Consider the following 16,134-nt stretch of genomic DNA (forward strand, 5'->3'; position numbering starts at 1 on the left):
CTATAAAAATTATCTTCTTGGTTCTTTCGGTAAAGTCACGTAGAAGGGAAATAAAACATAATAAAATTGTATTTCCCTTCTACGTGACTTTACCGAAAGAACCAAGAAGATGAATCCCTGCAGTCACGAAAGCTTTAAATCGAAATTTATGAAAAGTAATGTACAGCATGTCCGGCACATATCTAACTCAATGGGGACTGAGGTACAAGCTGAAATATAAAGGTCAGATTATGAACAAATTTATAAAATGATTTACACTATGCACAAATGGGTTACTGGGTAGACATAAACGCAAACTACTTTAAACATGGGAAATGTTTTGTTAGTATGCGAGATTAATACAATGACTGCGTGAAAGTCTGATTTGTGAACGTCTCTAGAAAGTTACACGATGCACACATAATGCACTGGGTGTCGACGGTTAATTTGTCAAAGCATATGTAGTCGCATATGTACACTATTCATTAACTCAGGGTATGTAAGTTTGTGTGGTTGTGTGCTAACTGGTAGCACCATAGGCCCACTAGCATATAACATATAGGATTTGCATGTTGTTTATCGAAGCATAATGGCACACTAGAAATTTTCAATACAGTACTGTACACTTATTTATGATATAATAAATGTAGTTTTTATACAATGTAGTCTGTGCACTCACAGGTCATACATACAATACACAGCAGTAGAACTTCTGCAATAGCAAGGTATCAAACAAGTTCATTGTGGAAAAAGGGAACCTATTTATTACACACACATATATTTACATGTGAAACATGTACAAGTAAAAACTGATTGCTAAAGCGCCACGAAAACAAGGAAAATACCTAAACATGGCTTCATTTCAGTGATAATTTTTACAGATCTTTATACATTAAGAAATATTTTCTGTATTTGATTTATATTACAATATCAACACCTTCTGACATCTCCTTGTAACACATGAGATTTTTTCATATAAGCAGTGTTTTTAAAGTTATTGGCCAAAAATTGGCAATGTCAACAACAGTACCATAAAGACTGGATTAGTTATTGAGCAATATTCTGCATTGAAATCACCATCAGTGACTGAGCAGATGGTAATTTGCGTTTCACCAAGTGTAAATGCCAAAACAACACGCAATAAATCACGTAATTGGCTTTAGACCTGAGGTTTGTTTCATTTATTACATACCTACAAAACTTGTGGCACTGCAAAAGGTTACAAGGTGGACTGAAATTAAATTAATGTACACATTTAATTGTGTCAAAAGGCAGATTGAACTGAAAAGGACAAGTCAACAGTGGGCAGATATCCTGCTAGAATTAAAGGCAATCCCGTGGTTGTGTGCGTGTTCTTTTGCACATTTAATGTTACTCAAAATACATAAAAAGCCACTGAATGGCTATGGAGTTTGTCAAGGTTTTATTTCACAAAGACCCCCTACATATTCCACAATTGTCAAAACAGTTATTGTTATTTTTAGTGCACTATTAACCTGACAAATAGTGGTAAACTTTAACCAGGTATTTTTCTCAGCGTAAATCAGCACATTTCATATAAACTGGATAACATTTTGGTCTTTTGTCAATTAGCTCATCTCTCGATACTCACTATGAACATAAACAAAATCACATAATAATTTAACAGCAATCGCAAAAAAATTTACTGATTTATATTTTCACTTCTCAGCCATATTTTTTCTTGTCTGCCTCTATTTCCTGCTTTCGACGGAGAATTTCTGCATTTTTTTCTTGGATTTTCCGAATTCGTTCATCAAGCTCACTCTCTTTGTCTGCCGAAACATCCTTTTGTGCCTCGGCCTTCTCTTTTCTATGGGGAACAGATATTTGTGACACCAATCCTGAAACAGGCTCATTATTTCTACTCCGCTTTGACATTTCCCAGTTTCCACCTTCGCTTGATGCTGGCTCCTCTTGCTGCTTTAGTTTCCCTCCTTCCGTTTGATACGAACCTTTGGAGTTGCTTTGCTGCACTAAACAATCAAATGTTTTTTTTACAGTTATGTGCTGCTTGACTTCACCAATTCGCAGGTGCACTGGCAGACGTTTTTGGAGCGACTCCTCCTCCCCTGAAGAAGAGACAATCACAGTTCAAGTCATATGCACCAAATACACACCATTAACAGCCCCAGTAATCTTACATCTGCACTTAATGTTCAATCGCTGCATGTAAAGTTTGTACAAATTTGTAGTTGAAATCGTTGATTGGTTTACATTTCTGTGTAGGTTATTCGAGATAAGCTTCATTGAGATGGTTGACCACCCCCACTGCTCATAATTTACACTCCACAACGACATTATGCAGTGAAGCAAAACAGAAGCCCACTCCATCATGTACTCTTGCATTAAACCCTTACAGGAAATGCCACTCAAAGTTTCACATGTTATCTTGTTTGTAATAATATACAAAACAATAATTAATAATTATTCCTATCCTTTTGCATAACACAACTTAGTAACCTATAGTTTATTTATTTGAAGAATGTATTTTCATCGATAATAACCATTTCAAACATTACACTTGACATGTTTTATTGGACCTTAAATAAAGTTTACTACAGTCGTTTGTCTGGTTTTATTTCTAAATCATAAATATTCTACTTCCACACCTTTACAGATCGTTAAAAATCAAATCACAACAAATGCTTCAGGTGAGGAGGACATTGCAGATGTCACACTTGAAGAGATAACCAATGCCCTTCACTCTATGCAAAACAGAAAGGTTTTCAGACCAGATGGGATAACACTGTGGAGATCATTAAAAATTTAGCCACACATGTTGGCTCACAACCAGTAGATACATGTCCTAAATATGTCCTTTAAACAGAAATTAAACACCTCAACCAAATAAACATCCTTAATTTTTCCATTGAAAAAATACAAAACAGATTTTGGGATAACATTCCTGCGGAGGGAGCTGGTAGGAACGTTGGGTTGCCCGGTCAATGGCCAGGGTCAACAGCGGCGTGGTGTATTCCGCAAATATGGCCGACTCTGAGGGCGGGCACAAGCCGGCCATATTAAACGTTGAGTTTTATACTGGTAGGAACCTCCTGGTTACACCAGCCCACAGGGGATTATTGTGTCCGTCTGTCCGTCGTGCATCCAAAAATGGGAGGGGTGGGGCTGGGTGGAGAGGGGAGGGTGGGGAGGGGCTGGGTGGGGAGGGTGGAGCTGGGTGGGGGGTGGGAGGGGTGGGGCTGGGTGGGGAGGGGCTGGTCACCCCGTGGTGACCTTATAAAACTCAACGTTTAACCTACTCACGCCGCTTGTGCCCGCCCTCACAGTCAGCCATATTTGCGGAATACACCACGCCGCCATTGACCCTGGCCATTGACTGAGCAACCCAACGTTCTTACTAGCTCCCTCCGCAGGAATGTTTTAAGGGCACCACGGGGTGACCCAGCCCCTCCCCACCCAGCCCCTCCCCGCCCTCCCCTCCCTGCACGACGGACAGACAAAATAATCCCCTGTGGGCTGGTGTAACCAGGAGGTTCCTACCAGTATTATAGAATCATCAGCCTCTTACCACACCTATGTAAACTGTGCACGAAGATTGATGAAGACAAAATAATGGCCAACCAACCATGTGAGCATGCTGGTTTTAGAAAACGTGTGTCTACCTCGAGCACATACTATTTAATCAATAGACCTCCTTTGCCAGTACCAAAATATAATAGGGATTTTCCCATTTTTTCTGGCAACAAAACTGAAACCTTTTTACAAGGATTCATGTCTGCATTAACCACAATACTTGCAGTCAAAATGCAAAAAAAACATACTATGACAATATATGCATTGTCCTTGAAACTGATTCTTTAAGAAAGCCGTCCCTTGGTGTGGACCAATAGTATGTTTTTTGTTTGCATTTTGACTGCAAGTATTGTGGTTAATGCAGACATGAATCCTTGTAAAAAGGTTTCAGTTTTGTTGCCAGAAAAGAGGGGGAAAACCCTATTATTATCACATACTATTAAGTCGAGAACAAAACACGATGACAGGCAGACCTCGCTTAGCGCTCAAGATGCATTTCTGGAGAAGTGAGCGCTCACCAAAATCAGTGCTACAAAGGTGTAATTATACCATTGCATATATGAGGATGCATTCCCGGCAGCGTTATTTCTTTCGTATGAGCAATATATGAGCGCTTTATTGGGGTATTGGTAATAGCGCTAATAATAACAATACAGATGGCAAACATTATTTCACGAATAAAAAATATATAACAATCGTATTTCGTGCTGTACTCACGAGTGGTATCTATTGTACTCCTACAAGGCAGCGGTGGGAGATGAGGTTGGAGCAGCTGCGCACCCAATGCCGGTCTTAGCGATGCCCTCAGTCAAACGTTGTGGTGAGGTTTCTTTTAAGTGGAGCCTGAGACTATCCTGGTCTCGTGAGTTCTCACCTGGCTAAATTCACTGTAATAACATTGGGGGAGGGGGATAGATTTTGTTTTAAATGTAATCATGCTCACCACTCATGATCATTATCATGATCAATTCCTGGTGGGGGGGGGGGTCTGACTGGCTCAGCGTACGTCACTCTCATTGGCTGAGCGAATGATGGGGGGGTACGTTGCCTCGGCTGGCGCTGCTGTGTGTTCTCACTCGTGAGCGCTGTTTAAATGTTTTTATTTCATTGTAGTGAAACATTTTCTCCAGGACAATGAGCGCCATAACAAATCAGAGTTCTACGGGGTCGTGCTAAGCAAGGTCTGCATGGTAAATATAATTCAGCCTAGCTTTTGTAGATGATGAAAAAGGATTTAACTTGAACTGGGTCAATCCTCCGACTGAAGCTTTTGTCTTCACAAATGAATTCAACCTATCTCAGCTCACCTGTTCACCAACAAGTCCTCATATAAAAAAAAAAACCCTGATAACTCATCAATCCTTGACGTCATCATGTCAAACACTCGTGAAGAGTCTGTAAAAGTGTCCTGGTAAATCATCTTAGTGACCACTCAATGATATTTGGCATTCGACACATGCATCTGCTTCAAGTTCCACATTAGATTACATTTAAACACTCTTTGAAATAATTTTAGTGTCAGGCCATCTATCTCGGCATTGTGAATTCTGATCTCCCTTACGTATGTAAGATTCCCATATTGGGCAACCAACCTAAAGACCTTGCAATCTATAGTTGACAAACATGCTCCAGGAGAAATCAAGCCCCCTGGTTCAACACAAACAGTTGCCCAGCTCATCCTTTCGAGAAATGCAGATTGGAAACTCACTAAGCAAACAGGTTTAGACTCAAACTGGAGCAACTACACAGTCCTAAGGATCTGCTGCAGCCCAAACACCATCATTTTCAGGATACCCTCTTTGGCCCAAAAGAGAAACCCAACATTTTCTGGAAAGCCATAAAGACCCTTGAAGGTAAAACATATTGGATATGGAGTACCACCAAGACTTTGCTCAATGGCAGTTGCTTTTCTGATCAAAGTGCAATTATAAATTGGTTTAATTCGCACTTTGCATCTGCCAGCCTTGTGACACCACCTGCCTCGTGACCAGCCCTCCTCACTCCCCCCTAAACAGAAATTGTATTTCCTCCTAAAGGACCACTTAGTTCTCCAATCTCCCTCATGTAGCCTCAATAAAATAAGATTATGAAAACACCCTGTTCTTAAAATTAGCACACCTCAGTGTTCTAAGGAAGAACAGTGACAATACCTTCCATGATGAGAACTTTTCGCTCCATGTTGCTAGAAGTCTTGCCTTCTCGCCTCTTGCTTTTGGCATGAGAGTCATCCTTCTCTGGACTCTGGCTCCTTGTATTTACCTTATCTTCTCGTGGCACTGAGTCTCTTTTTTCCATCCTGTGCCTGTATCTCTCCAACTGCACTGGTGTCTGCTTGATCGTGCCTTTCTTATCATTTATGACACTTTTTAAAATGGCAATGGGGTCATAAGGCACATCATCGTTTGCATTAAATGTCCTCTCGTGTTCTCTTGATGGTCCAGAGACAGATTTTTTGCAGTCTTCCTTCAGAGGTCCAAGCCTGTGTTTCAGTGACTTTTTTTTGTTTTCACTGACCTCATCTCTGTTCTTAAAATGTTCCATCTGCTTTGCATCATTGTCCACTCCACCATAAGCCAGAGACATTAGTTTTTCCTGAAGAGATTTCTTTCCATCCACCCGACTCATTTTGGCATTAATGTCCCTCTCATCTCGGAGGTCATGTTTTCTCGGATCCAACCCCTTTTTTTGGGAATAGGTCTCAAACTCATTTCTTTTGTCCACAAGCCCATCAGTTCCCCTGGAATTATTTGTTCTCTTTTCAAATGACTTCTCTCTTTTTGTTCGCTGCACTGAATCATCACTATCAGGATATCTGTCATTATAAATGCCATTATCCTTTTCGCTTGACAGATTTTCCATTACTGAACGTCCACTGTGATCCTCTGAATAATTATCTTGTCTTTTTTCAATTGACCTTTTCTCTCCATCCTGGTTTTCTTTCAAAACTGGATATACTGATGCATCAGCCTCGTTGTCCACTTCTCTTTTTAATTTTATGTGTTTTAGGGAAATACGTTTCACGTCAGCAGAGCTGACATTCACCTCCTGACATTCAAACTTTCTCCTTCTTGCTTCCAGTGTGGCTTCATCGGGAAGTGGAATGAGCTCCCCATACTTTTTTTTTTGACTATCTTCCTTTTCTTTTTCAATGACATTTGCATGAGCATTTTCTTTGGACAAAAGCAAAGCATATCCTTGTTGACCTTTGTCATCCTCTGAAAAGGTATTTCTGCTGGATGGTAAATGAAAGGCATGCAATGGGGAGCGAGACCTCGATCGTTCTCGAGAATATGTTTTGCCCTCTGTTTTTTCCCTGCCACAAGACCTTAAAGGTGATTGAGAACGAGACCTTCTTTGTAAATTATTGCTTACTTCATGTTTCCTCCGATCTAAAATGTTACGTGATGAATGAGGATGCCTGGTTTGCTTACTAGATGAACCCAATTCTCTGTCCGAACACTCTTTAAATCTCAATGACTCACTGTAGCTGTTACCATCCTCGTCACTGGCCGATGTATGTTTACTTTTACGCTGTGATGAACTGTCATCCTTTGCGTGGCCACAAAGATTCTCCTTGCCAGGTGACAAAGACGACGACAATGGCCGATGCACGTCTGAATGCGGACACTTTTTGTCCACTCTGTCATCTTTTGAACACTTGCAGGGAGAGTTTTCTTTTGGTGATGTTTTAGAAACATGAGAATCTTCTATAGAATGTGCTGGGCTTTGATCAGACCTTCCAAGAGCTTCGGCAATGACTTCTTCTTTCACAGTATTCATACTTGGTGAAGCATCGCCAACTAGCGACTTATTTTCTAATATAGTTTCAGCACTGGATATTCCTGTGCTCATATCGGCATCAGTAGTTACAGAATAATCTTTATGTTCCCTTGAAGATCCTTGACATGCATCCTCTTCAGAATCAGAAGTATCCGACCTGTAAGAACCCTTTTCCGATTGGTTTCCCGAGTCTACCATCTCATCCGAACTTGACTCCGACTGGCTTTGTTCATTGTCCGAGTCACTGTCAGATTCAAAGCGACTGAATTTGTCATCCCGTTTTGACTGCTGTGGGGATCCCATCACTTCAGCACCCTGCAATGACATGCAAATTTCGATTTCATTGTTAAATCCTCCCCATGTTAAGCCAACTCATGTAAGCCCTGTGCAATTTTACACATTGGGCATGCTATGATGTCAACATCAACTTTTATATCGCAACCAAAACTAAGTTACTTTGTTGCAATCATCACCCTTAAAAATATACTTACATCAGACTAGGAATGTCACTATGTATTAGCTACACTGGTTGATATTAAAATGAATACTAGGGCAGAGGCAGGAATAGGAATCCTCTTCTGTTGTCATATATTTGTGTTGTAAAAGCCAACAATTTTACAGAGTAAAAAATGCACGCCATGAAACTTGAAAATAGCTGTATGTCATAAAATTGTTACAAAAATCGTTTAACATTTTTACTACATTCAGTGGTTTCCCACCTAAATGACTCTGAAACCCATTTTCATAACTGGGAAACAATGCACGTAAACAAGCACTTGCAATCTTAGAAATAAGCAAACCTCATGAATGGTTATTTTGATTGCCTAAATCAGGGGTGGGGAACCTTTATTTCTGCCAAGGGCCATTTGGATATTTATAACATCATTCGCGGGCCATACAAAATTATCAACAAAAAAATTAGCCTGTTATATATTTGGTCAAACATTTAATTAACTCACCCCTAATGTGATGGCTGGAAGAGACCAAATGATTTTGCAGGCCTTATACGACCCGCGGGCCGGACGTTCCCCACCCCTGCCATAAATTGTCAACATTTCCGTTTCCCCCCCTCAGATTCGTGTATAAATTTACAAAAAAAATGCAATGTGCACAAAACCTTAATCGTTTTTATATTTACTTCAATAAATGTAAATAAATGTGCATGTAGTGCAAAAATATATGAATAAAATAAACGTGGAACATTAGATACATTTTCAGCCTGTAGTAATATTGACATTAAATGGTCAATTGCCAGTCTATTGCCTTTTTCCTATATTGCAACTTATTTTCAATGCTGCTAAATAGATAATAGAGCTAAATCCATGGCTTTTAACATCAAACTTCCAGAGCTGAATTCAGTCAAGCATCTACTAATATATAAATTGTCACAAACCCTACCAAATAGTGATCTAATTAAAATACGTAGAGCATTCTGTACATCAGAGCATACAATTAAGAACCATGCAATGAAATTAAGTTGCTTATAATGTAAAATCGCTGAGTTTAAACTCTTGGTGATGCTTCCTTAAACCCACCTCAGTGACGATGTGATGAGGCAGGCGCTCATTCACGCTCATGTTGCACTCTCCGCCAACGGGTGGATATGTCTGGAGATCCGTCTCAGTGTAGACCAGAGGAATGACTATCAAGTTACTCCGCTTAGGATACACTTCTAGTCTTTCATCGGGACTTGCAGGCAAATAGGTAGCATCATCTTCTGTTTCAGTGGCCTAAACAAAAAATATTTTTTTACAAATTATAAAAATCCTGCTATAGAGAAACTGATGTTTTTGTTTTTTCCGCTTGTAGCAGCATTCAGCGGGAAATTTATAAACACTTCTCATTATTGCTGCATTATGTAATAAAGCAAAGAAATAAAAAGTTATGGGAAGTTGGACAGCTTTAATGGTCATGGTGATAATACGTCAGTTTAAAACCAGTTCCATCATACCCGTCTGGTAATGTCTACATTAAGAATATGCACCATCAGCTTAGCAGGAAACAGCAAAGACCCCATGACAATAATTGTAAGCGCAGGTTATTGAATCAGTTACACTTCCAATCCAAAATCTGAGAAAGTAAAAACATTGTGAAACACCACTCACCTGACCCTATTGACGCTTACCACTCACACTGAGCACACATCGCAAACACTCAAAACATGACTATTTCTGACAAATATAAACTGGCTGCAACACGAGTTGCAAAAGTACTGCATCGTATAAGCAGCGTTATTAAGTGCAATAGCATGATTTATCCAGCAGGTAGTATAATATTGGTAATCTTTGCTTCTTTCGGTAAAGTCAGGTAGATAAAAAATGTCAACATGATCGTTCTTTTAATATACGTGACTTTACCGAAAGAACCAAAGAATATTAATTCCTGCAGTCACGAAAGTTTTAAGTCAAAGTTTAGGTAGTATACTACTCATTGTTTAGCAGGCAGACTTATTACATCAGCAGCTAAATAGATCACGTGGTGCCAATTGCGAGATTTGTAAATGTTGCTTTCTGATTGGTCAGTAATGTCAAACTGCCAGAGAACCATTCTGATAGGTCAATAGTGACAGATGAACATCAGACAGGCCTTTAACATATACATGCGTCTATGTAATGAGTTAATCAGGTCTCATTTGCAAGAGATATGAAAATCAACAGGCCTATTAGAGTATGTGAAACGAGATGTAACATTGTAAAGAATGTAGGCCAGGCTTCCAGACAGTTGTTAATACCAGCGTTTTTAATATGGTCACATTTTTATACATGACCTTAATATTCAATGCATATAATGAAACAGCACACGCAAAGGTTACAACATTTCAAAACTATCTCAGTTTCATTGTGCTACCCATCGTTAAAGGACAGTGTACTTGCCCATGAAAACAGAATATTCAATGAGTCTGCAGAATACAGTTACAGGATTATAAGAGCTTACTGTGAAGGCTGACAGTTTCTTCGTCTGTAAAGCAGCCAGACGCAAAACATCCAGGTCTTCGTCATCCTCTGCTTGGCTGCTATTCTCATCCTGAGACAGACTCGCTTGTTCAATCTTTGTATCTGCAGATTTCTGTATATGCACAAGTCAGTAATTTATGTTAGCGACATTTATTCTGCCATTCTGGAGTCACATTTAGCAACTGTGGCTATGCTTCAATTAGACGTCTGTCATAATGATGTATTATGTTTGAGCACATGCATAGTTCTGCCCTCTTCTCTGATCATCTCTCCAGCTATGTTTGGAATGATTTGACTGATTTTTTTAATCTGATATCCAGATAGCTCTTCATACTTCCAACTACATATGCACCCAAAAGGTTACATAACCACCCATAACACATAGCCCTCGATGATCACCATCAATGAAACAGCAATATAATGTGCAATTATACAGTTTATTTGTATTATGTTTAATCATAAACAGCAGAGCAACACACAAAATTCCATATTGTAAGGGTTCATCATTAACTATATTCTGCTAATGCAAAATCATCTTAATTTCTGTGTGCAATGAAATGCAGGAGTCGAGGACAAAATATTTACTGTCAACCAATAAATGTTACTCTCATGGTATATTTAAAACATACAATTTCAACATTGAAATTAAATACGCAAAAATAGCTTTTAGCTGATTATGAATTGTGATGTACGAATATGTTGAATGTGTGAAGACAATTTCCAAATTGTTTAACCTCAAATGTTCAATGAGCACTGTTATATTTTCAGCAATCTTTATTTATACAGGAGAAATCTCATGTATATTAACTAAAACATTACTGCGTTATTACATTCATATTTTTCACAATTCACATGGCATTTGTTTCTTAGACTAATTGTAAGTGTACAAAATATAATCGGTCATGATCTACCCACTGCTGGATGGCTTCTGCAAGCAAAACTACATCTCACAGTCCTATTGCATCACTCCATATTTAAAATGAATGCTCTCTTGGGTATGGTTCCTCACTTGGCTGTGATTACATCCAATCTGTTTGTTAAGAATAAGACTAAATAGAGCTACATCCTACCTCCATGTTAACCATCTTCACTTTGTAATTAGCTTAAAAAAATATCTGCCTAAGTGTAACTTTAACATGTATCACACCAGTCTTTGTTGAATTTGATGTCATGCAACATCTCATCTGGGGTTGGTCAACTAGAAGTAGGGCCGGCAAGTCGATCGCAGAAGAATCGGTTTATAATCCAGTTTACGTTAAGTTTCAAAATCGATTCTATTTCATACAAAATGTACTCTACGTCAACCCCACGATTGATTCCAAATCTTGGAATATAAATATCAATATTTTTTTATTAATTAAAACAAATTATCTTTAATTCAATTGCCATAAATATCCCGATGTATTAAATGTTACTTGTTACGGATTGTTACGAATCTATTGAGCACTTGATCATTGGCACCATAGAGTTTGTCAATCAGGGGATTCGGGGACAGTGCAATTCGACAACAGCAGGAGCTGTAATTTAAAAAAAATGTCAGCTGTGTCCAGTTGTTTTACGTTTGTTGACGGAATGCATAAGTGAACTTGCATACAACATAACAACATAGCCAATGTGGAAAAAAACCTTGTAATTTTCAATGCGACTTAAAAATCGGCATGTATAAATCAAACCCGCAGGTGTACGACTCTCTCCGAGTAGTCCGAGTAAAACGAAAATAAGTAATTCACCAAATAAAGAAGAACATTGTATCAATATAATTACAATTTCAAATAGAAAACAAATGTGTTTTTTATGGACAAAGGGGAAACATTGCACAGATAGAAATGTGATACTGTTCTTCAAGGCTACTATGTAACAGTGACCTGTCAGCAGACAGTGACATGATTGCCGATTCATGAGTGCTGATTCAAAGATACGCGCAAAGACTGAAGGCCAAGCAGATCAACATGATGCTCTTCCTGTACTACGATATGTAGTTGAAGAAGAAATTACTGGTATGTGGTATGAAAACATTTATTGTGTGAATTACAATTATTGATCAAGGTTTAAACAAAATTATAGGTGCAAATTAATTGTTTCGTTTTTAATATAGTAGTTATTTTTGTGTATAATGGCCATTATATATTTGACTAGCAGGTGTACCCGTTCTTCGCACGGAAATTAATAGTTTATTCCATCACAGATGTGACGCCACTGCTCACTTGCCATACAATAGATTATATCCCCCCCCCAAAACACAAAAGTCGATATTTAGACTTTTTGCATTGTGTACAGTCTGGAAGCTACCAAATTTCAAGTTTGTTGCATGTTGGGGAAGTATGCTAAACATTTCGAACAGACACACATATTCACAAATTTCCCTTTTATATATAAAGATAAATAATTGTATTATTTATTTAAATATATTTACATATAGTTATACTCAAGTATTTATAGCCTTCAGGCACAACATATTCAAAACCTTCAGTTAATGTGTATTGTTTATGTATATAGTTAGTTTTTATCACTTAAGTCTTGAATTATTCACGCTGTATTCATCCAGAAAGAATACATTCTAAAACAAAATAACGGTTTTGTAAGAAGTTTGTTTTTCTCAGGGGTGGTGGGAAGTTAAATCGGAAACGACATCAGAATATATTTAATTCACTATAGATCAATAACTTTTTCTCAAACTGGACTCCAAAGTGCCTTAACAAATCTTGTAATTCAGTGAAAAATTACCTATGACCATTTTTTTTTAATTAAAGCTGAAAGGCGTGCACTTGCAATTACTGAGGCAAAAAGGAACATGATGAGAAAACAATTGAAAGTTGTTAAATGAAGTGAACTTGGTGGTAACCTAATGACGCATGTTAGTTATAGCCAAAGTAGAAAACATGTTTGAGAGGACATATACTGCAGAGATGGGTTGAGAAAAGCCGCTCTTGTGCAGGTGCAAGATGGATTGTTACATTGCAAAAATGTAGAGATCGGGAAGACTGGGAGAGGCATTTATCAAGCAGTCGATGGATCATGGCTGCTGATTATTAACAATGTAAAAAATACATTTATATACATCCCTTTGTCACGGTATACGACCGCTTTGGAATACGTCGAATTTGGTATACGTCGTGTTTTGACGAGAAAAAAATGTCTTGGGATACGACGTCTTGCTTGGGATACGACGCGCTTGCTAGAACTTGTATGGGTCGGGATGAGTCACCGCATACAGTACCCGCGTACACAACACTGTTACGGCTCTAACAAGCCGTAACAGTATTGTGTGGAATGACCAGACAATGTCACACTTCGGGAACATTCTTAGAAGGCAAAAACAAACTTCAATGGACAGGTTTTTAGTAAAACTCAAACCTGGTGAGCCTCAACCAGGTCCAAGTCAAGAAAAGAGAAAAAACCCCATAATTTCAGCTTCCTGAAGTTTTAATGGAAGGGGACTCTCCTTCCAAAAAATAACATCTCCTCCCCTTCCTCGTAGGCTATCACCTCCTCTCAGCAAGGTAAAGTGATGTTAAATTGTGTTTTGATTTCAATTAATTTTAATTTATTATGCATTTATTTTAATGTATGTATGCATTTTAGTAATACGTAGTGTCTAAATTATTTTATACAACCCCATTAATGTATAATATGCTATATAAAATATAATTTCTTATACTCTGGAACGGATTATTTCCTTTCCCTTTATTTCTTATGGGAAAAATTCGTTTGGTATACGTCATTTTCGGTATAAGTCCTACCTTCTGGAACAAATTAACGACGCATACCGAGGTACCACTGTATATTCTTTTAAAAAGTAACACGTAATAGAGTGTTCCTGAATTTGCAGCTATAAGCCTTTCATCTCCGTATTAAGGAACTTAAACTATTGATGTTCCAAGTAATTGGATTGGTTTGGTGTTATAGCTAGGATACGGCTTGCGTATTTAAATCAAACATGTTTTTGTGAGAATCTTTTACTAGTGGTTTAACAACCAAACAAATGCCTTAATAGGAACATACAAATATATTTAGTAAATCTTGTAGGGCAGTATTATTGACAAATTCGTTTAATTTCCAACCTAGCTGAGCATCTTGTAAGCATAAGAGTGGAACACTCATATTCATTAAGGACCAGATATAAACAAGGCACAAACTTCAGCAACATATACGTTACAACACTCATTAAAACTTTGCCACCTCAAAGTTCATTAAATTGTAGTTTGTGTAAATGAGTAAACACTGTTTTAATACAGTCTAGTTAAAGCAAACACCATTATCGGTCAAGTGTTATCCAATTTGTGGCTTACAGCTTTGAACGAGGCCAAGACTGCTGATCTCAGCTCTGCCAATTCTGCATCCTGAAATGATAAAAACATGTAAATTGGTATTAGAATAAAAACCACTCGAAAGATAACTGTTGGTCAATCCACTATTCGTGAGAATTTATACTATATGCTGCTGTTATGAGTAAAAATGTCCCCATGTTCAAATGAGTATTGAGCCGTGTTCATCTTAATTGGCGTGTCCATGACAAAGGTGGAAGGCCCATATTCCTATGACCCGGTTACAGGCTGCCTACAGGATATCCAGTTATCTAAGTCAACTTATGGCACCTGAAGATATTCTTTCAGCGAGCCTACGACACTTCACGTGGCCTGAAATGTTTACATATCCTGGGACAAGCGCCTTGTTGACGTCCCCGCCACTTAGTGGCTAATGACGGTTGTTGTTTTTATAGGATGCCCACACAGTGTTACGTACTATAAAGTGAATATATCTATGGTCAAAGGGACGTTCAGCAGTGCACACGTTAAAAGGCGGCCCCTGGGGCTTGCGGTTAACATTCCATATTCCCATGACGGGTGCCGATATATCCTTTGAACGATTAACTTTTCCAAAAAAACCCACTCATCTCGTCCGGGTAGGATGATGGGATGTATGTTCAAGTTCTAAAGTTACGTACGCAGCCAAACGTGCTAATCGAAGGATGTATGTTTACACACGTGCACTAACGTACAACACGTGCACTAACGTACAACACGTGCACACACCGAACTTATACACGCAGCTCAATGGCGATTTAATTTTAAACGCCTTCGCATGAAGGCCAAAACCCGGGGCGGCTTTCGCTCGCAGCGTTTGTAAAGCAGATTTTGTTTCTTTCTAAATAGCGGTGCAAGAAATGTCTCGGCCCTTGTTCAAAATCGTAAACGAATTCGATAAACCAAGCGTGGAGTCGTAATTCGGTTAACAGTGCGAGTCTGGCGAGGCCTAGCCGAGAGAGGCCTGTGGCTCCACCGTCCACGTACGGACCACACAGCCCCCCCCAGCTTGGCGCCCTCCGGTAGCCAGCGCCGCGTTCAATAGACGTGCATCCACAGCCGCGAAGTAGTAACAACGCCAGCAGAGCTGATCAACACAAACAAACGCCGGTAACAAGAACTCATCCGCAGTTATAACGACACAAAAACGTGCGACGACTCACATCCTCGCTCGCCGCCATCTTGATCCGGACTCTACCACTGAGCTCGGTCTTGAGAGGGGTGTGTGGGGGGGTGGTTTGACACGCTAAGATAACAAGAACCGCGTTGTATTTAAACCTTGTAATGTTATTCAAATAACCTTTTACATTGTATTGCGCCGTTTAACGACCGGCGTCGAGCACTGTAACATTCAAAGCTTTCGTTACAACGAACGCTTTGTTGAACGTCGCGTTCGCCCCCCTCCGTTAAGGGGCAAGTGGAACGTGCGCGGGCCTCCCACGTGACCGGCAGTGGGGAAAAAAGAAATCTGCGGCAGTGCCAAATTCCCATGCACAGTCCACCACGAATATTTCACTTTCTCGACGGTAAATTGGTGTCTGAGCTTATTCCTAATTGATACA

At 39.1% G+C, this 16,134-nt stretch overlaps 1 protein-coding gene across 1 annotated transcript; it reads right to left on the reverse strand.

Moving 5' to 3' along the window:
* Nucleotides 1-636: 636 nt before the first annotated feature.
* On the reverse strand, nucleotides 637-15,789 carry LOC144934183 (uncharacterized). The gene is made up of 6 exons (XM_078859745.1): nucleotides 15,736-15,789; nucleotides 14,558-14,608; nucleotides 10,249-10,380; nucleotides 8,850-9,044; nucleotides 5,685-7,629; nucleotides 637-2,069 (listed from the first exon to the last, which is right to left on the reverse strand). Exons 1-6 carry the CDS (start codon nucleotides 15,751-15,753, stop codon nucleotides 1,666-1,668), a joined length of 2,745 nt encoding a protein of 914 aa, XP_078715871.1. The 5' UTR covers nucleotides 15,754-15,789; the 3' UTR covers nucleotides 637-1,665.
* Nucleotides 15,790-16,134: the final 345 nt, after the last annotated feature.

Source organism: Lampetra fluviatilis, chromosome 9 (genome assembly GCF_964198595.1).
Source record: "Lampetra fluviatilis chromosome 9, kcLamFluv1.1, whole genome shotgun sequence".
Lineage (NCBI taxonomy): Eukaryota > Metazoa > Chordata > Hyperoartia > Petromyzontiformes > Petromyzontidae > Lampetra > Lampetra fluviatilis.

What these genes read in the sequence shown, in the direction of transcription:
- LOC144934183 (XM_078859745.1), bottom strand. An exon ending in AGAAACTGTCAGCCTTCACA is followed by an intron (nt 9,045 to 10,248) that starts GTAAGCTCTTAT and finishes TTTTTTGTTTAG; the next exon opens with GCCACTGAAACAGAAGATGA. An exon ending in CTCATCACATCGTCACTGAG is followed by an intron (nt 7,630 to 8,849) that starts GTGGGTTTAAGG and finishes ATGTCATTGCAG; the next exon opens with GGTGCTGAAGTGATGGGATC.